At 34.1% G+C, this 21,901-nt stretch overlaps 1 protein-coding gene across 1 annotated transcript; it reads right to left on the bottom strand.

Moving 5' to 3' along the window:
- Positions 1 to 1,589: 1,589 nt before the first annotated feature.
- Positions 1,590 to 19,507, bottom strand: LOC116163430 (discoidin domain-containing receptor 2-like). The gene is made up of 7 exons (XM_031477339.1): positions 19,222 to 19,507; positions 12,127 to 12,232; positions 11,573 to 11,804; positions 4,554 to 4,701; positions 3,959 to 4,138; positions 3,683 to 3,822; positions 1,590 to 3,641 (listed from the first exon to the last, which is right to left on the bottom strand). The coding sequence occupies exons 1-7, from the start codon at positions 19,322 to 19,324 to the stop codon at positions 3,618 to 3,620; spliced, it is 933 nt and encodes a 310-aa protein (XP_031333199.1). The 5' UTR covers positions 19,325 to 19,507; the 3' UTR covers positions 1,590 to 3,617.
- Positions 19,508 to 21,901: the final 2,394 nt, after the last annotated feature.

Raw genomic sequence — 21,901 nt, 5'->3', positions numbered from 1 at the left:
TTTTTTGCTATTGAGGAAGCTAGAAAATAGAGTAATAATAATAGTAATAATAATAATATTTATTGATGTTTTACACATGGTGTTTACACAAGTGTAAATTACAAACAAACATAATAATTATACAAACTATTCCATTATATCACATTTATTCGTCAAAAATTCTTCTAGTGAATAGAAAGCCTTTTTTATTAGATATGATTTAATTTTAGATTTAAACTCCATTTCATTGCAATGTTTGAGAGCGGTGGGCAACATATAAAAAATTTTATGGCTAAAAAATTAGGGCCGTACTGACTTTTTTTAAGTCGTAAATAAGTAGGTACGTAATTATGCATTTCGCGTATCATAATTGTGAAAGTCCGAGTGGCATTTAAATTTTTGGCAATTACTTTTCATATAAATCATACAGGTATATATGTAAAGTGAGGGTAAGGTAAGGCTTGCCTGCTATCAGATTGATAGTCTAGGTTAGCCAATATTCTAACCACTCTTCTTTGTATTTTAAAGATTCTAGATACAGAGGAGCAGTGACCCCATATTAAAATACCATAATTCATTATGGCATGGAATAATCCGAAGTGCGCGTAACTTCCGGAAAAACATGGTTTGGTAAATTACGGAGTAAGAACACAGTTCTGTTCAGTTTTGAGGAGAGCTCGTCAATATGGCGTGTCCATGAAAGTGTGGAGTCCAGATAGACGCCTAGAAATTTCACCGGTTTTTGGTTAATTACATCAGTGTCCCTTCTCATCGTAAAAGTTAAAACTTCTGTTTTGTCTTCATTTAGAGACAACTTGTTCAAGTGGAACCAAGACTTGGACTGCCCTTGAAGATCTATACTTCTTATATTTGTTATTTCTAGACTAGAACCAGAGCTTAGTATTGTAGTGTCATCGGCATATAATATGAAATGACCATTAACTGTAGAAGGCAAGTCATTTATATAAATTAAGAAAAGCACAGGCCCTAAAATGGAACCTTGTGGAACACCAGACTGTACACATATTTCTTTTGAGAATAAACCGTTATATCTAACAGTTTGAGAACGTTCTTCGAGATATGATTGCATGAGTTTAATGGAAATTTCATCAAAATTATATGCTTTCAACTTATTTAACAAGATCTGATGACTTACACAATCAAAAGCTTTGCTTAAATCTAGAAAAGTTGCTGTTGTATAATTATTTTCATTAAATGTATTTAAGATTGTACTAGATAGATTTACAAGGGCGTCCGTCGTTGACTTTTTTGATCTAAAACCGTATTGTGCATTATTATAGTATTTTACATTATTACCCAGGTAAGTGAGTTTTTACTGGCGATAGGAGAATCTCCTAGAGCCAGTAAAAACTATTACCTGGCGTATAATGTACAATATTTTATTTGTTACTCATTTGTAAACAATAGTAAACGTAAATAATTAGTTCTTAAATTAATCTTGAAGAAATGTCTAAAATATCATGTTATCCATGTAACAGAGACTTCGCATTAATTTTGGCCAATGAAATTACTAGATTACTAACTTGTAAAATTTTTACAGGTCTGCTATCAGTTTTACAGGTCTGCTGTCAGTTTTACAAGTCAGTAGCGTTTAAACATGACGTTTACCCGTTTGCGTTTTGTCTTGTTAATCAACGTTTACAACTGAGTAACAAATAAAAAATATTATTGACCTCAAAATAATTCAGTATGCGATTTTTTAAGATCTTTTCAAAAATTTTTGAAAAAATGGGAAGTATTGAAATCGGCCTATAATTTGAAACATCCTCTTTGTCACCCTTTTTAAACAAAGGTAAAATAGACCGTTTCAGTGCCTTTGGGAACGCCCCTTCCCTAAAACACTCATTAATTAACACTGTTAGTGGTAATACAATTAAATCCCTTAGACATTTTACAATTTCTGCAGAAAGATCATATATGTCTCGACATTTACTATTAGATAAAGACGTAATGGCGTCTCTTACCTCAATCATGCTTACTTCGTGCAAAAAAAATTTTAAGTGGGGAGCCGGATTATTAATCCGACTAAATGAGCTCGTGCTTAATGTTGCAGAAAAAGTAGAATTAATTCTGTTGGTAATTTTCGCTGGAATTTCTTTAAAATATGTATTGAACTCTTCAGGTGTTAGGTTCGATAGACTTTCCTGACGATTAGTATTTCTAGAAGAATCGATAATTGACCACATGGCCTTACTAAATTACTTAAATGCTAGTTAAACCAGGAAATTGATTTTTGATTTTTATTAAAATGTTTACGCTTGACTGGTAAACAATTATCAAATTCTTGTAGAATTATATTAAAAAATATATTAAACCTAACCTCGCCGAGACTACTAGAATCTTTTAAAAAGTTCCAGTTTGTGTTGCTCAAACATTGGTACAACAAAAATTTTCCCTTTTGGGTAAAGGGTCTACATTTGGCGTAAATTTTTTCTTTATTTGTAACATCTGAACCTAGCCGCAGTAATAAGCAAACATGAAGCATATTTTCTCAAAAGAACGTCGGATTATTGAGATATTCAATCAAATAACATTCTTTTAATGGAAAAATAAGTATCTATATTTCTTATATATTTTGAAAGAAAACGGTGCTGAAAAGCATTAAACATGCAATGTAAATATCTATTCTAGATTAAGAAAAAACGGAGAATAGCTCATGAAAACTACAAACAGAAGAATCAGAATAAACATGTTTTTTTGTTTCCTAAGCATCCCTTTGATAATAGAAAAATTACGTATTTCAGTCCAATCCTAATCAAAGACCGTAGTTAGAGACTTGTTATGGCAAGTCTCTAACTGTATAGTGTGTGGTGCATCATTTAATAAAAATATTGTTTACTGAAGAGTCCCAAAAAGCGAATTGGTTACTATGAAAAAAAACATGTTCTATGCTAACCATCGTTAAAGTTACGTAAAAAGCAAAATGCTGTTAAAAAAATATGATGGGTTGGTTGTACTAATTTAATTAAGCAGACACTAAAGCAACTAAAGGAATGTTACATTTTTCTGTTCCAAATAGGACCAAACTTTGGTATAACCGTCAATCAATTGTGCTATATTGGCTTGAATTTCCTTTTTAAAAAAGTTTAAACTTTAAAGGCCTCAAAAGAGAAACGCTGACACGCTTTTCTGGCTGTAGGTATATCATCAATAGATGTCGAACTTGAAAGAAGGAATACATCTTAGTTACGCACAAGGTACCTACAGTACGTTTTGTAAGAGATGCACTACAAAAACTTTCGACATATCTCATTAAACGTTATTAAATCCAGTTTATTTCTAAACGCATACATCGGTTGAAAAGGCAGATTTTCCATTCCCAAATGAAATAACCATAAATTTCCCCGCAAGTATATCAGGCAGTTAAATGTGAAAATCAAGTGAGCGTATTTATCGAAATTGTAATTCTAAACAAATGTGGTCAGTGCTTGAACGCCTAACCGTCAGGGCAAAAGAGACTAATTGTGATGCTTACGACATTATTTGCGTGAATTGCAAATAATGTCACCCTTTGTCACTAGACACGGATCGTAATTTTTTCTGGAAATTTGTAAAAAAAGTGCGTGCGTGTAGAGGCCGATTGATCCCATCAACCGAATTATAGAAAGGGTAGCAATTCAATCGATAGGACGCAACTCCAGCTACAAGATAATATTAAATAAAGTCACCCTGCTTCACCTACCTGCACATCTTTTGTAAATAGGTTATTTGTATGTAGATGCACAGCTGAAAAGTTTCTGACTTTGTCAAACTCAAATAACATTTCCAATGGATGACCGGCCCAACCGGGTGTATCGTTACGCCACCCTACCCATTCGTATCCTTCAAGTAACAGAAGTAAGAAATTTTGTTCGAGAATAAAACGCTCTCAACTTCGCGTGATTAATGGAACATACTCAAGTCGATTAGGTAAATAACTTATTATTTAACTCGGATGTAAACTAAATTGGCGTCTTACCTTTTCCGTGCCCTGAAAGGTCGAGACGGAAATTATCTTGTCCTTTTTGGCCGTCGACAAGCTGTCCAAGACCGTGAAATAAATATCCATTTTCCTCCCGTCCATCGTATGTCCTATCAGAGAGGTCTAGCTCGAGACCTCTGTGCAACCCCTGCGGTCCGGAATAACTCAACAGGCCATCTAGATAACGTCAACGTGACATTTATATGATTGTATTTCAAAAAATAATAGAACGTAAAATTGTGCCGTCAATTTTATCCATCCCCATTCACAAATCCCTACAATCGAAATAGACTCCGAGCGGATTAGGCACTTCCGCTAGAAATATGGCGTCAACGAATTTGCATAAAGTTAATTAATACGTTGGTTCGTATTTGTTTATAAAATAGATGGGAACTAAGTTTACTACGTGCGCCATTTTCTAAATAAATAAGATCAAACGATAGTTTGTAATAATAATTTTACCAAAACACTGTTTGGTAATTTTAATATTGCTGGTAGCGTAACTAATTAGCGACGCTGGGAAATCGTGATCTGAATGCTAATCGAATTACCTATCCTCAAATAAGTGCTTCAAACACCAAGATTTACTTACCGGTCCAGACACATCCGACAAGTTCGACTCGCATGCAGACAGTTCGAACGTGATCGCTATATGGAAGTAATCGAATTTTTGTTGCAACAACAGGCGGATCTAATCTTTGATCAACTACGGTGAACGTGTTTGTATTTCCGGGCAGCAACTGTAACAAAATAATTGAAATTAGAAATTCGGTCTTTCGCAAACTACAAAGCTCAGCGGTCACCTTCCAAAGAACCTGCATCGCAAAACAGGGAAAACACGTCGAAATCGATGAGAAAGTTAAGTACTCCGTAAAGTTACATACACTGAGATGTTTTATCTAAATTGCATAAAGCACAAAATATTAACATTCTGCAAGCATCTTACTTTAAAAACGTATGCAAATCCTCCCTCTATACGATCTGTATTTTCTATGAAAGCAGCAGCAGCAGAAGTTTTTGTTAAAAGATTCTATTAATCGGTTAATAGTTAATTACTTATTGATAAATCTTATTGTTTTGCTGATCTCTTAGACTGTAACAGAATAAAGGAATACATATTTCAGAACTGTTATTTTTCAACTAACGCAAAACCCCTTGTAATTTGGGAAAAATGAAAGCTTTCCTTACTAGTTCTATAAGCACATACAATTTAGCTCTACATATTACCACACACAATCACGACAATAGAAATTGACCTGAAGTTTGTTTTCAAAACTTCAAACGCCACTTTTTTGGAATTTTCCAAACATTTAATTTCATATTTAAAACAACCAGTTACAAAATTTCCCGAAAATCGCTGTGTTTGTTGCACACTCGCTTAAGGATGTTCAGATTTAGCGTTTAGCAGCGTTTCCTCGCTGTACAAGAATGTTGATATGTTCCTGCAGGTATCTTGTAGCTTGAGGAATACCAGAATTTTTTCTGTTTCTGTTTATTTCTGTTAATATGCTATAAAGAGGCAAATATCTATATCTTCAACTCCTCAAAAAATTTTTCCTACGACACAACTTTACTTTTTGACTACCTAAGGCCTTGTCAGGTTGGGGTGAAAAGTGGTTGTGAGGCCGCAGCCCAGGCAGTCAGAACGCGCATTGCCAAGAACAAACTCGTAAAAAAAATGCTTTCAGTTTTGTGGAATGAGATATCCTTCTTCAAAATATTAAGGAAATAATTCCCCAGCTTTGCCCATACCCCTGGCAGTGCTACTCTTCTCCATCTAATTCTATGTATAAACAACATCTAATCTTTCGAAACACCTAAAAAATTGGGATTTACAACGGCTTATGACTGAAAAACCCCAACAATCTTTGTCTCATCTTGGATCACCACACAGAGCCATCTTACTTGCTACATCTGAACATCTGGTACATGGTCAGATGCTTTACCTTCTGCAAATTTAGGAACTCTTTGAGACGAACATCAACCGTTTACATGCTGGTTAAATTTTGCGCAGCGGGAGTTACGAAATTGTTACGGAAGTGTTTTATTGGACGATTGTAAGAGAAACAAACATTCGTCATTGTACAAAACATCTTTCTTTCAATCAATCAAACAAGTCGCAAACTACTTCATTAAACTGATAATTTGATTCGGACAAATGGCAGTTCTTGTTTAAGAATCGTTATTGATTTGCCCTCTTTCTCTAAATAACCCGTTTATAGAAAGGAAATGATGAAACTTTTCCTTGTATTGCTAAAAAGTTTCTTGCTCTTATCCAAATCCTCAAACTTACTTATACTATGATCTTGAGTCTCGTGGAAATAATTTGTATCCATTTTGAATGATTTGAAGTATCTTAAAGTAAGAAATTAAGAAAGTTTTAATAAGGACATTTGTCGTTTTGTTACCGCATGCAATTCATAAAGTTTGTGTAGTCGATGATTTGATGTCTTGTAAAATGTTTAGAAATCAATGAGGTTACTGACACAAGTATGACTAAGTTTTCCAATGTGCATAATGTAGGCTTGCGTAAGTATGTAGAAAATTGCCATAAAACTACGATAGGTTTGTCAGTTTAATTGATTGTGATACATTTTATTATTACGATGACGGCCTTTCACCCTATCTACTTCAGACGACGAACTGTTTCCAGTCTAAGATCTCAGTCATAAAAACATGCAGTAAACATTTTTACCAGTTCCGAAAGCTTACGCGCTGTCCTGCTTAATTTGAACAAATCTCCAATCTAATATGGGTGGTATTTGCTTAGTCTTGCAATAAATTACGCGAATAATAATGCAAATTTGGTAAATATATATGAATTTTGTTAGCATGTCATACGTTTAGGGTGTAATTATAATAACTTAATACTGAAATATTTCCACATTCTCGTAGTAAATGAATAATTACTCTAATATTTTAAGTTTATGCGTTGGTATGCAGAAATTCGGCTGCCATCATTCATTAAACCGCACGCAATGCCGCACACATAACCTCTCATTAAATTAAGATTATTTTATAAATTAAACTGAGTTCGGCTTACGAGGTGCGTAATAAACCCCGAGTTGATTTTCCTCATAACTAAATTATGTTATTAATTTATACGCTCAGATAGTATATACCTATACGCATATATACGTAGGTTGCGAAAGTGCCTGAAAAATGGTTTTCCCGGGAAATGATTCTTGAAATATTAAATTGGATTTTCAAGCGTCAAAGGTGTATTACAATAAGGATGTATAAGAAATGTATTCGTGTTGCTTTAGGGTAAGCTCTGTTTTGCATGAAAGGTTGAAATATTCTCCAGAGCAAAAAATAATCTTTACTCCATGACCTACATTTTCCGATTTTATTTACCTTAAGCCCACGTTATATAGGTACGTGTACTATAACTAAATTTAGTAAAGAATCAAAAACACAGCGCGTAGGTACAGGCAAGTAACTGCAAATTTTCGCTTCCTTTGCTTCTGATTATGCCAACAATTTAATTACTTACAATTTCGATTACATTGGACTGTCGTCTAATCCAATGATATAAATTACAAGTGCGGTTGCTATCCGTAAAAATTTAAATCAATCAATAAAGAATGTGAACCTATAAGAATCGGAAGCATCCAAAGAAGTAAAGTAACTATGTCCAAGAAATGGAAAACATTCGATGAATAAACGAACTAAAGGTTCGTATTGTCAGAAGACAGATTTAAATTTAAATATTTTGAAGAAGATGATGATAAGAAACTAAAAGAATTTTTACAAGTTCCATAGAAAAAGAACAGGGACCCATGTTGTAGCGACTTCACAGGTTTTTTACTTTTGTTTGTGTTTATTGCTAATAATTCATTTTTTGGCTGCAGTCAAGCAACGTTTCGCTCGATTAATACTCATATTTGAAGGTGTAACCACTCGCTCGTTAATAAAAAATGTCTTGTAGCCTTCTATTAACGCGTAAAAAGATTGCTTCAGCAATTAGTTCTTAAATCTTCTGTAGAAACAAAAGAATTATTGTACCTCAAAAGTTGCACCTTTGGCGTTTAAATGGGATGCCAAACTAGGTGCTAAGAAAGGAACAATTTATATATAAAAATGACATACTTAATTTCAATACGTAAAGGGTTTACATTTCTTTTCTTATTTATAGAGGGTGGGGTGGACCCCTTGAAAATATTTAATCAAGAGGAAAAAATTTGAGGCACCGCAAAAGTTAATCTCCATATGATAAATGGGATGCTAAGGAAGGTGCTAAGTAGAGGATAATTTATTTAAAAATTACGAAATTCCAAAACAGCCAGTGATTGTATACGATAGCTCGTGACGAGGACTCTTGAACAAAATTATTCAAAGAAACAAACAAATTTTATATGATCTGATGCGAAACTATGTGCAAAAGATGTCGTCGAGATTAAATAGAAAGCAGAACTACAGACAAATGTACCAAAAAAGTAACATAATTTCAATACGGCGAGAGGGTTTACATTTTTCGTGTATTGGGTTAAGGTGAACTCCTTGAAGGTGGTTACTTAATCAAAAAAAGAAAATTGAAATCAGTCTAAGAAACAAAACAAAAATGTGTACCCTTTGCCATTAAAAGGGAAGGTCACCCCTGTACGGTTATATAATGCTATACACAGATACTGCGAGTATGAAAAATTTATTTAGAAACTACGTAATTTGAATTAGGCGAGGGTTTAAATTGCTATTCTTGTTTAAAGGATTTCCGGAAGGCCCCTTGACGTATCACAGGGATAAACACCCCTTGAAATAGTTGGTGTCCAAACTACCTACGGTGTTTCGATGATACAAAACTGTAAAGTACTTGACGATAATGAAGTTAATAAGATAAATGGCATGAATACTATCCAAAAATGTAAATTTTGGCATTTCGTGTCTAATTTATAAATAAATAATTTCGATAGTTCGATTGATTGGGCATTTGTGCTGCTATTAATTCAAGTTAATTTGTTTACCTTTTCGACTATCGATTTCCCCATAGCAGGAATTGGCCAAAACGCGAATTATATAAGCGAAACTTATAAGAGTATAAGTTTCAAGAGGTATTCAGAAGTTTGAAAGTTTTCAGTAGTGCGGAAATGTAATGACATTCTAAATTATATGGGGTAATATTCTAAAGTACGTCTGGCAATTTTCATACTCGTAGATAAAATGGAAATATATTCTTCTAGCTTATAAATTTTCTCAATATTGTTAATGCGAGACGTTAATGTTGCTCAGAAAGTGAAAATTGTACGCCCACGTTTCGGGAATTTATTCCTGATACTTTCTTATAACATTCGCAATAGAGGAATTTCTTCGAAATAGAAATGAAGAATGTCGCTAAAGTACTCACGAGCCGATTTTCCTCTTGAAAAGTTTACAAGTTTGGTGTGTAATGCCTATACAAAGTGCAATTTTGAATGAAAATTGTGCTTATAACGAAACGCTCAAGTGTCACTAGACAAAAGCACCACTTTGACCTAGGTATGCTTTCTTACTCGTTTTCCTGATCTGTAGAACAACCCTCATTGTCAGAAGTTTGCTAAGTGGCAAAATTCCCGTTAATTGTGTATTTGTCAACGTAACAACAAAGCAAGAGCAACAAAGCAACATTTATGTGGTTACACGCCTTTACCTATACAGTTATTTGCTAGCTTGTTGACCGCCTTTTTGATTTATGTTCGGGAGTTTGAGCAATATTTCTTCTTCTTTTTCAACCTTCTCTGTGTTTTTAAATTTATATTGCAGTACGTAAAAGATGAAACAAGTTTATTAGACAAAATCAACCAATAAGCTCAAAAAAAGAGCTTATAAGCAAAATACCACACACAAGCGATCGATTAAACAAACCGGTCGTAACTGCGATTTTCAACAAACACAAAAATCAGCTGTTTGAATCCCTAAATGTCGGTCTAAAATTTCTGTTACTAGAAGTTGAAAATCCTTAAAGTCTAATAGTTTCTAACCTTTGTTAAAATTTCTAAAGTCTCCAAAGCTTTTATAGGTTCTGAGATCTACTAAATTTGCAGGACTATTTCTGAAACACCTAAATATTCTGAAACTGTTAGAACTTCTAAGATCCTTACATTACAGTTCTTGAATTATCTTATTAATTTTGTCAAAAGTGCGTAGATGTTCGGTAACTGTATGTATAATTTTGATAATATGAAATAGGCCAATCAGCAAACATTAAAAACGGTTGCATTAAAAATGTATCAAAAACTCGAGGATATAGGTTCAAATTTGATGGAGATAAATTGACTTTCGCACAAAAAATTATAAGTATTATCGTGAGAATCAAATGGTATTTATAAAATGCACGTTAATCCTAGAGAAATATTTCAGTTGGAGATTGTGGAAAGCCATCTCCACTAAAGGTTTAAATTTAATATCAATCAACATATTTAAAAAATACCCGCAGTAAACCGCCCTTGCTAAGTACGTTTGCATACCTGTTTCCTGTAGAAAAATCATTGCGTTAATAATTACGATCATATCTAATTGGGGTTATCTCTATGCAGTTTTTATTGGTTGATACAGTTTTAAGGAATTTAAGTGGGATTTCGAATTAAATACGAGACCCCGCGGAAAGAAGACGCCTTTTCTTGGTTTTTGAGGCCGAAATGCTGTCCACAGAAGTAGTACTTTTTTTGTATAAAATTTTCGAGGATGAGTTACGGTCCCTTTATAGAAGCATAGAAGCATTTTGCCAGTTTCGAGTGCTATTCCTTTATTGCGGCGTATATTATTGTAAATCTCATCATGGTCGGGATACGATCGATTACATCCAAACTCCATTTTCATCTTTAGTCCCATTACGGAAATAGAACTGCAAAAGCATCTTATTCTCTACTAAAGTAAAATGCATGTCGGTGTACACCTATTATACGCTACAACAAAAAAAAGGAATTTGCAATGCAAAAAGTGTTTTACTCACCTTGTAAATATTCGAAAGGAACTAATAGTCTTGAAAAGGACGAAAGTAATAAGAAGAGAACATTGTGCAGGAAAATAAACGAATGAAAAAGAACCAAAGGAGGGTAACAACAGCGAACTAAGTCGATTACTAACACTTTTTTCACCTTTTCAAAATTGTCAAATTGGGTCTGATTCTTGAACACTCTGGACCAATTTTTTGAATAGGTATTCGTCTTGGGTCAGGACTATGCCTTATTTTAAGCAAATCATGAAAATAGTAGGTCTATATATAGTCTTTTTCCATATATATTTTGAAGCTTAATGGTCCCTCATATCAAATTAACTTAAAAATCTATGTAGGTAGACTTTTCATTTATAATAATCGATCCAGCTGGTCGTTGGATTTTCTGTAGAGTGGAAGTAAACCCTGTTCCATGTGAATATGGAACATAATAGCGCACACTTTCTTTGAGGTGCTAATAGATTTTTCGTATCTAGAGCACTTTCCGCGATTAAAATTGTTATTCTTCCTCTAAAAGGTGTACAGAAAATCATTACTTTCTGTCAAAAGCGCACTTAAAAACAGAAAACAACGGGAATAATACTGTGCCGTTAACATTTACATCATGATGAATAATTGCCTACAGAATTTTATGAATTCAGTGCAAGATTCGATAACGCAAGAAAGGCCGCTTAACATACCTCCTTTCCCGATCTATTCTTCCACCTATACCAGCTCGCGAACCCCGGCCTCCAGTATTCCACCATGTACTCCTCGGCATACTCTTGACCCTGCCCGTTCCCGAAACGTCCCTGCGTTCGCACACCATTAATCACGTGCAGCTCCTCCAAATTAATTTCTAAATATTCTTTGGCGTCACGCGATACCATCTGACGAGGACACCATGCGCCGCCGTTTTTATCGTTGCGTAATCTAAAAGGAGAGAATACATTTCATTTGCCTTTCTCGAAATTATAATCATTACAAGAGCATAACGTCTAGAAGGATGGAAAATTTAATTAGATTTTCTTTGTTTGATGTACGTTTTTGTACATTTAAATACTGAAAACACAAAGAGACATTAACAAGGTACAAGTAATCGTTTTTATTATAAGCTTTTAGAGTAGTTTTCTTTGTATTGTCAAAAAATACGAAGTGCTTGCGTCATTATGACGTACAGAGTTTTTCAGAGCTCGGTTTGAGCTCGGATAGGTATATAGACATTAGACACTGACTATTTGTTTGAATGACAAACCTTCCGTGTTGAGGTCCCACACTACCAGCATCGTACGCTGAGCTTGCTGTAACGGCCGAATCTTTGATTGCACCTGATTCCATCCCAAGGGCCGCCGTGCATGTTACTGAAACAAAACCGTTTCGTTAATTAAATTTGACGCTCGACTAATTTTTTCCTATGTAAATATAAAGGAGAGTGTACGCAATATCTACAAATTTAGAACAGCAAACGGCGGAAAAAAACGCGTTTCGTCCACAAATCTTTCATCGTCAGGCATTTATAGTATTTTCATTCGTTTATATAACTGAAACATTTGTACATCAGAGAAGCTTTCATTTTATAATTATACGTGACATTTCTAATCGCCTTAGCCTCGGTTGGCCTGCTTCATAAATTTAATACCCACACATATACCTACAGAAAACCAAATGCGGATTTTTAAATAATATTTCCTGCGGCTGCTGGTTAGAGACGCGAAATTACTGTGTCGCCACTTTCAACTCTCGCAGTACGTTCCATGCATCAGAGGTCTAACTAATTTGAATGAATCAACTGGAGGCTATTTCAATATTTGGAATTAGCACTATATAAGGGGTACACGCAATGCATCATGCCGAAACAGTTTACCTAAAACCGACGAAATTAAAGCACCCCCAACGTAAAACCACTCTACACTAAATACAATGTTTAAATTTGCTCCGAGCAGTTCAAGTAGTTGATAATGCAAGCGATTTTGTTAAAGAGTAGAGTAGATGCATTACAAATTTTCTTGCCGCTTTAGCTGTGAACAGATAAAAGCGTGTTTACCTAGTGTAATGGTTCGCTATTTCATTAGCTTTTAATCTTCAGTTGGATCGCGTTTTATGGATTTTCGGTGTCGGGGCGCTTTTAACTTTACAAGTACGCGACATTGGCTCAAGCTACCAATTTAAATAGCTTATACATTTTGTGTTTCACGATTCGAATTACTTGTACACTTTTCTTTCTAGGGCAAAAAGCTAAATTCATTCCATCTTGGAAAATTGCCTTCGTAGTAGGTGGAGTGACACATAGATAAACCAAAAGTATAATTGGTTTGGTTAAACTGTAAAAAGATCTCATTTTTATCTATTTGTGAACTCTCCAAAGTACTATTTCCATTTAAATCATTTGTACTTGAATCCAGGCGGATTACCCAATAGTTAACAACCAATTACGGACAAACACAAATTTAGATTATAAAATGACGTGGATACATGAAAATTAATGTGAAAAAAAAAACAGAAGAATTACATTAGAACGAGCATTAGAAATAAGGCATTATTTTAAATTTTGATAAATATTTCGCAAGTTTTAAGGTGTGGTTAGTTGCAGATCCTGCAGCTGAAGAAATCGGGATGTAGAGATTTTCGTTTCAGCCTTAATATTCCAGGATTTTACAAACTGATCAACTTTTTGTGAAAGAAATACGGTGACACGACTGTATACAAACAATAACCACCTACCAACTAATCTAATAACTAATAACTATAATAAAAAAAAAAAAAATAAATAAATAAAAAAAATAACTAATAACAAAATCAAATGCAACTGTGACCACCCCATCATAGGCTCCATAATCCAAAATGTAATCTTGACTAGTCGCTAACGCAACTACCTTCTATTTAACACTCTTAACAATATTTTCGCTGTGTCTTAGTTTCCTGTATGTCCTACCAGGCTGACTCTTCTATATGCACCACACTTCTTTGTTTCTTTCTTTTTAGCCAGATTCTTATATATCATTTCATTGCATAGAGATATTCATTCCTTCTTCTTAAGGACACTTCAGTTTCTCCACTGGAACTTCATATATCCCCGTAGCTTTATCTGATTTCATATCTTCCATTGCCCTTTCTACTTCGGTAAACATAATACTGGTTCCTATATGGTCAGGACAGACTTATTCTTCCGTTTCTAGTTCCAATTGCCTTGGTTTTTCGTGTGTTTTATAGAGATCTACCATCATAATACTCTTTCCATTGACTTTAAATTTTCTTCTCTTCTTTCAGTACTTTTCCATTCCTGTCTTCCACCTCATTGCTATAAACACGTCCCACGTACCATTTTTACTCCTATGGTAAATAAAATCGTGCCTTCCTGTCCTATCAAATTTTCCTATTTCATTACATTACAATTTATTTGGTTTCAATAATGATTTGCAGCGGATTTCCAAGTGTAGTCTTCTCTTGGTAAACCATGTGTTGGTTGTTGGTAGCTATTATTTTAGTTTCTCTGCAGGATAGGAGAATTGAATCACTAACATTTCCTTTGGCACAGCGTTCAGATTTAGAGAGCCCGTCTGACAATAAATCCTACGCCGTTTTTCCCTCTTTTTTACCACTGTAAAAAACTTTGCATAATCTCAATTTTCGTGTCCCTGCCCCTTTCATCTTATTTCACTTACTCCAATTAAATCCAGGCTGTTTTTAATCATTTCTCACCGTTGATTTCCAAGCTTTTCTAAGTTTCTATCTTCAATTTACCTTTTCCCTCCTCCTCATTGTTATTCTTGAATGTACTCTTCGTATACGGTCCACAGTTGGGGACCATTTTAACTCCCGAAAATTTAATATTCAAAGGATCCATATTTCTTTTCATCTTTCTCTGGCACTTCTCAAGGTATACCGTGAGGTCTCTAATGGAGTGGTTTCCCGTAACCTTCTCCACCCTGACGCCTTTGATCTCAAAGAGCATTGACGTTAATTTTTCTGGAGATGCTTTAAAATTCTAATTATTCTTTAGCTTGTATGTTTTTTTGCATACAATTATTAATTTTCACTTTTATTGTTGCAGATCAACCTCTACTTGTGGGAGACACCGTGGGGTGCAAACAAATCGGCCTTTCTACACTGGAGATGCCGGGTACAATTAATTCCCTCCTACAAACAATATCGTAGATATTTCAAAATTCTTTTCAAATTTTTAAAATTGCAATATTGTAGTTTAGTTGCACAAAATGTCTATGCTATAAAATACATCAGTTTACGTTCGTTGTTGGTTAATGGTAGTAAAACAAGAACCAAGGAGAGCATACATTGCATAATTTCAGCAGGTATAGGTACACAAGCTCAATGAATTATCACTACACTGTTTAAGTGTTAAACGTTTTCGTGGTCGCCGTTTCAGTCTTAAGTGTAACAATAATTCAAATCCAATAGACCTTAGACCTCCGATAGTAAAGCATGTAAATAAACAAAAAGCTACTGAAAGCGAGCGGGTTAGGTTGGTCCCCGCAATTAGTATTTATGAGGACCGGGTTAAATTATTCATTGTACTCTAATTACCCTTGCAAAGTTAGATGTGACAACTAAGCAGCCGACAAGATGAAATCCAGTTCGTTTATATTAAGGAGTTAAGGACTTCAGATTGCATTACTAAACTTTAATCAAAATAAGTACTCTCGCTAGTTACGCAAGCAAAAATAACAAGAAAGTTCGTTTTAATTTCGTTTAACTGTCGGATTGTGTTTTTAGGTAGCTAATTACATTGGCAAAGGTATAGAAGTGCAGCTTTCAGAGTTAACAACGGAATTTCGTTTCCATTCAGCCATTGTGTGTGAATGGATAAACTCAAATTCTAATTCATAATTTCTCCTATCGCAATGTTGCATCAACCGCTGTTAAAAACCAAAACGTTTTCCTGTGAATGAACACGTTATCCTTTAATCGCTAAGTATATAGGAATTTTCAGTTAAAGTAAGCCGGGAGGTTAATTACGCGAAGCAACCTATATACATTTTTTACTTCTTTTTCTGAAAACGGTAGCTATTTCTTTTCAATATATACCTACCCAATTCGTATCGTCGTAAAAGTTGGCGAGACGTCTTCGCCGTATGATTTGAAACCCCATCACGTTACTTTATCGAAACTTTTCGAAATAATTAATAGATCACTGACCCCCACAGTAATTAAGCGCTTCAAAAAAATTTCAACCCTTTTAAATACATGTTTTTGATAAAGCTTACGTCATTTTCGTTTTGATGTGAATACCTTTATGTTATTAATTCTTGCGGAAAAACGAGTAAAGGGGTCGTCGTTCATTACGTAATTATATTCTGCAATTGGTAAATGCGTAAATATAATGTTCGCAAAAGCCTTAATGAGATTAAAACTGATACAGTCATAATGAAGAGTTCTATGTATAAAAACGGTCTCATTAAATTTCTTTGCTTTATTCAACTTTGATGTTTTTAATTCAAACAATGCAAGTTTGGAGAAGCCCATGTACATATCCACAACAAAGATGGTTAGGCGGTTTCTCGTTATCATGTTTCATTATCGTTCCGGATATAAGTCCTCCATTTGTGGGATCGAAAGCAAACGAGAAATTACCTGCTATTATTGTATTGTTGATTTTTACGATTTTTTACAGTTCGTGTGGCTATGTTTGCATTTGCACTGAAACCAAGAATCCACATTAAGACCCCTACTGATGACTATGATGAGGGAAACCTAGTCGTAGAAATCGTAAACTTTCACTTCCAGTTGTAATTGGTGTAAATGGAATTGTTATGTTATTTTCTCTTCAATTGTTAGCTAATGATGGCAGCTTTTCTGTCGAAACGCGTACGTATTACTGTTTTAATGTCTATATGCTCTTTCAAAAACCTCCATATTGGATTTTTTCTTTTATACCAATTATTAATATAATATTACGGAATATGCGCTATAGATACCTACACACGCTATTAAAGGTCAATATTCAGATTACTTCTATACCTACTCAAATTTCAATAACAGAATTATTTCTTATTTTGAGAGAAAAGCTCTTGCAATATCGTCAAAATATTAAAGCGTAACTACATCTCCAATTAAACTGATAAAGTTTACTACATATTAGATCGAGCTTCTTTAAATTACACATTCTGACGGTCACGTTATGTGTCGAACTTTTCCTAAAGTAATTATTTCTTTTACCCATGTTTTCGTCTTTTCCGACCAATGTTGTTCAAATCTCTTTGAACGAAAAAGAAAGAACTTAATTAAATCACGTCTGTTGCTTTGTAGGGTGGTATATTTCTAAGGGTATCGACTAAAATTAGCCCGTATTCTATACAGCGCGCAAAGGTACAAAACGAAATTTAATGAGGAAGTTGATTTAATCACGTTAAGTGGGCGTATCCATCTAATACATTGCCAATATTTGCTGTTGTGCTTCTATTCGGTTCAATGTGAATTAATGAAAGAGCTTAGTGTGATAGTTCAGTAAAACGACGAAGGATTTAATAATTATTGGTATACATAACATCATGTATCATGTTTTATTGGAGTTAAATAGCCTCAAAAAGGGGTTGGAAATTCAGGTACAGTTTACCAACAGCAGGCATTGCTTAGCGACAAACCTTCTACAAACTTTCATGTAACTTTCAAGTTTCAAGTTTGACGATTTACGTTGTTTCTCAAAATCGATTTTGCTACGACAGAAATTAAAACAAATATTTTTGTGATTTGAATTAAATATTGGTTAGTTATTTTCCCCTTTAAGAAATTATTTTCGTCGTGCGGAATAGATCTCATCCCCCTAGATCCTTCCATGTGTATTTTTTGTTTTTTGAATATTTCTACTGCAATACTTTCCTCTTAATAAATATTGCTATATTTCAGGGTAGATCTCACGCTCATAGATACTCGCGCGATTATTTTCCAGGGAATTTGAAGAGAATCATGCGATTATTTTCAGAGAACTAGTAGAGTATTTACAACAAATTTTAGAATATTTGTCTAGTATTTTAAAAACTTTTTAAATAATTGACTTGAATACCTACCTGAATCTCGAAAATTACATTAGAGAATTATTTTAACCGTCATTTTCAAAATTATTGTGAAATATCCACAGTCATTATTGAGAATCACTTTGGAAAAATCTTGAAATCTGTTAAGAAAAGCATTTTTAAAACCCTCTCTTAGAATCGTTTTAACAATTATCTTGAAAATATTCTTCAGCATTGCCATATTGTCAATAATTTGAAATTTTAAGTTCTCCAAAGAGGAACCTCCAGAACATTATAGGTGTGTCTTTAGAAAATATAATTCTATAAAGAATTTGTGCAGTATCCTGAGAGAACTTCCCAGATAGTCGTCAAAAATTTTTAAAGCATCTTTAAGTGAGAATCTTTTGATATTCTTTAGGGCTTCTTAAAATTGTTTTTGAGAATCTTGTAAAATCTGCACAAAGTCTTCGCAGCATTTAGATGATCTTCTGGTATTCTTCATATAATCATCAAGGTATCTTATGTGCATTTTTATACAATTTCTTTTAATTTCCGCCATCCAACACGTAATGTAAAAGAACATCCAAAACTAACTGTATGGCAATAACAAATCCAAATATCGAATATTTTATAATTCTGTGAATGTTGTGAATTTTTCATAATTTTGATTTTTACAGGAATTTCTACAACACTCTTTTTGTTCAAAGTTACTGAATTTTCCTGTACATTTGTTAGAAGCTTTTAAATGTTTTATGATTCTTCTGAATTCATTGTTATTAAGTTGAAATATTCTGAACTTTTAATATTATTGATTTGATGATAGGTACCTATGAAGCGGAATTTCATATCCACTGTCAGTGACACATTTTGATCATTTACGATTACTTAGAGCCACACGAATCTTAAATAAAAAAATGTTTCCAACTAAAGCAAAAGGGTCGCACGGGACCTAAAAAGTTACAAAACATTCAGTTTTGAATGGCAATAACCGTATAATTTAGCAGAAGGACCACAACGTTACGGTGACTACACCGAGTCGAGTTATAGAAGCATTAATTTTCAAACATAGACTGACTCGAACGTCCAACTATTACCGCAACATGCACTAGTTTAAGTTGCATGTGCTAAGATTGTTTAACAAATCGCTAACAGGATTTCTCATGATTAAGCTTGTAGCAGCGACAAAGTTAGGTACGAGGTTATGTACCTACTCGTAAAACGTTGCATTTCGCCAATATTTGTCAAGTTCTGAAATTCAGTTACGTAATCTTAGTAGGAGGTTAAGCTATCAAATTAGATGATACGACACTATGGGTCTGAATAAAAGACGTCGATTCGAGCCATTCTGGTTTTATATTTGAAATTGATCGCAAACGACTTACCCAATTCTAAACTGGATGTTGTGGTGGAAAGCGAGAGGACGACAAATAGCAAAAACACGGCGTACGTTGATGGTCCGATAGTGCCCATTCCGACCGTTGTCATTATCACGCTCCCGTCTTCATGGCAGCTTAAGTTCTCAGAGCTTTTCACGCACTAGAGACAAACGGACACGCACCCGCACGCACACATTCGTCTTTCAGGACGTCATTTCGGTCGTTCATTTAGCTTCAGTTTATAAAAGGATTGATTGATGAAAGGGAGCATTGTTTTCCTTTCAAAGATAGTCTCTTCCTGCAAAAAAAAAACGTTTAGGGTAAATATAAAGTAAGTCCATTATTAATTTTAATATTGATAAATGGGGTGGTGTTTGCGATGTTAATTGAATTTTTAAATTCAGGCACAAGTCAAACAGTGCGCTCTGCGTGTTTAACGTGTGTATGTTGACAAGAATTGGGAAATATTGTTCAATGTCGACAAACCCATTATTTTGCTCAATACGGTACTAAGCTTAACGTTATCGTACGCATTTTGCAATGCTAACCTCCTTTTCAGATAAACAATTTGATTTTTGGACCACTACGCTCATTGTTCCTAAATGAGATTCATGGCCGTGGCATTTATTTACAAATATGTATCCATATTTTTTATAAGTGGCTGCAAACCATCATGTCCTGTGCTTATTCTAATTCTAACCTTTTTGAATCTGCAATATTCAAAAGCCTATCAATTGAAAATACTGTGTGATTTGGTATGAAATTTTTCCTTCTCTATATGATTTTTCTGACGATCAATGCCCTTAATGCATAATATATTGGTTGTGCTTCTTGAGTAACTCATTCTGAGCTTCAATAATGTATTTGAATGAATCTAATATAGGCCCCGTTAGAGATATCTACGGTATCTAGATAATATTTGGAGCAACATTTCACGAATATAGGCTATGGTTAATAATGTAGATTTTTCTTAATAATTCAGATAAAGGCTAAGCTTGACTTTCTTAAATAATTTAGCAAGCAAACTCAAGATTCTGTTTCTGGTTTTACACCGCCATTTTTTACTAAACTATTTCCCACAACTTTTAGTTTATTTAATTCGAATAACTGCAATTTGTATGTTTTTGTTAAATTTACAGCCTCTATTGTTTTTCATTTCGTGCTGCAATCAATTAATAATTACATTATTGGCAAAACCACTCCATCAACTGTTGAAATGCTTCAAGTGCATTATTTATATTCCAAAAGGTAATTAATTAAACGGTCAAAAAAATGATACTGAATGTGCACAATTTACTGTATTCCACACCTAACTCCAACTCATCTGAAGGTGGTATTGTATAACACTTTCCAAAGTGTTAGTTTTGCATATTTATCCTGTTTATCCTAGTTGACGTTGCGTAATATTATTATTATATTAACTTTTTATTGAGAAGTCTAATCGAAAAAGTACGAATTGTTTTGGATTCTACGCCCCAAAATTAATAAGAAAAAGTGTTTTCGCGAGAAATTTTGGTGTAGTCAATTTTTAGTAAAAAAGGAAGGTTGTACACTGCCTTTTTTTGAGCCCCGAAAAAAAAATTGTCTCAGATCGATCGGGAAAAAAATTTTCTTATAGAATGTACCCTGTAGAATCCATAATTTCAAACAGTTCGAAGATTGGGCTACTAGTTCAAAAGTTACAGCCCTTTGAATTTTCTTTCGGAATTGGTTTCTAGTCTATAACTTTTGATTGAGAAGTCTGATCGAAAAAGTACGAATTGTTTTGGATTCTACTCACCAAAATTAATAAGAAAAAGTGTTTTCCCGAGAAATTTTGGTGCAGTCGATTTTTGGTAAAAAAGGAAGGTTATACACTGCCTTTTTTTGAGCCCCGAGAGAAAAATTGTCTCAGATCGACCCGGAAAAAAATTTTCTTATAGAATGTGGCCTGTAGAATCCATAATTTCAAACAGTTCCAAGATTGGGCTACTAGTTCAAAAGTTACAGCCCTTTGAAATTTTTTTCGAAATTGGTTTCTAGTCTATAACTTTTGATTGAGAAGTCTGATCGAAAAAGTACGAATTGATTTGGATTCTACGCACCAAAATTAAAAAGAAAAAGTGTTTTTCCGAGAAATTTTGGTGTAGTCGATTTTTGGTAAAAAAGGAAGGTTATACACTGCCTTTTTTTGAGCCCCGAAAAAAAAATTGTCTCAGATCGTATCATGAAACATTATGTCATTGCTAGAATGCTTTATCGCAAGACGATTCTGTTCATTTTTTGGTGCTTTTACAGCTTTCGGTGTAGTCATAAAAAAGACGGCCTCCTTCCTATAACTACGATACGGGGCCTAAACGCGTTCTGACGCATTCAACGTGAGATTACAGCTAAAGTATTGGAGATACAAGAAAAATGTAAATACTCTTTTTTATAGGGAATTTAGTAAACTATATTTTTCATGTAAACTATTTCTTCGTATCAGTAATAGTTGCCGAGACATGGGCAAAAAAGTGGAAAAGTGTACCGTTTTTCCAAGATGGCGTCTCGAGCGCAACAGATTTTGACAGGGACTTTTAGTATGTTCAATAGAAAGTCCCAATAAATGTGTATACCAAAATTCAGATCTTTACCGATTAATGTTTTTATTTGCCCAAAATTGCGCTAATTTGACTGGACTATTCCTATTTTACCAAATATGGATAGT

This window comes from Photinus pyralis, unplaced genomic scaffold (assembly GCF_008802855.1).
Source record: "Photinus pyralis isolate 1611_PpyrPB1 unplaced genomic scaffold, Ppyr1.3 Ppyr1.4_LG2, whole genome shotgun sequence".
Lineage (NCBI taxonomy): Eukaryota > Metazoa > Arthropoda > Insecta > Coleoptera > Lampyridae > Photinus > Photinus pyralis.
The sequence above is the reverse complement of the archived record's forward strand: the minus strand, read 5'-3'. Positions and strand labels throughout refer to the sequence as shown.

What these genes read in the sequence shown, in the direction of transcription:
- LOC116163430 (XM_031477339.1), bottom strand. Translation starts at nt 19,324, where the DNA reads ATGACAACGGTCGGAATGGGCACTATCGGACCATCAACGTACGCCGTG. An exon ending in GTGGGACCTCAACACGGAAG is followed by an intron (nt 11,805 to 12,126) that starts GTTTGTCATTCA and finishes CTCTCCTTTTAG; the next exon opens with ATTACGCAACGATAAAAACG. An exon ending in TGTCGGATGTGTCTGGACCG is followed by an intron (nt 4,139 to 4,553) that starts GTAAGTAAATCT and finishes GACGTTATCTAG; the next exon opens with ATGGCCTGTTGAGTTATTCC.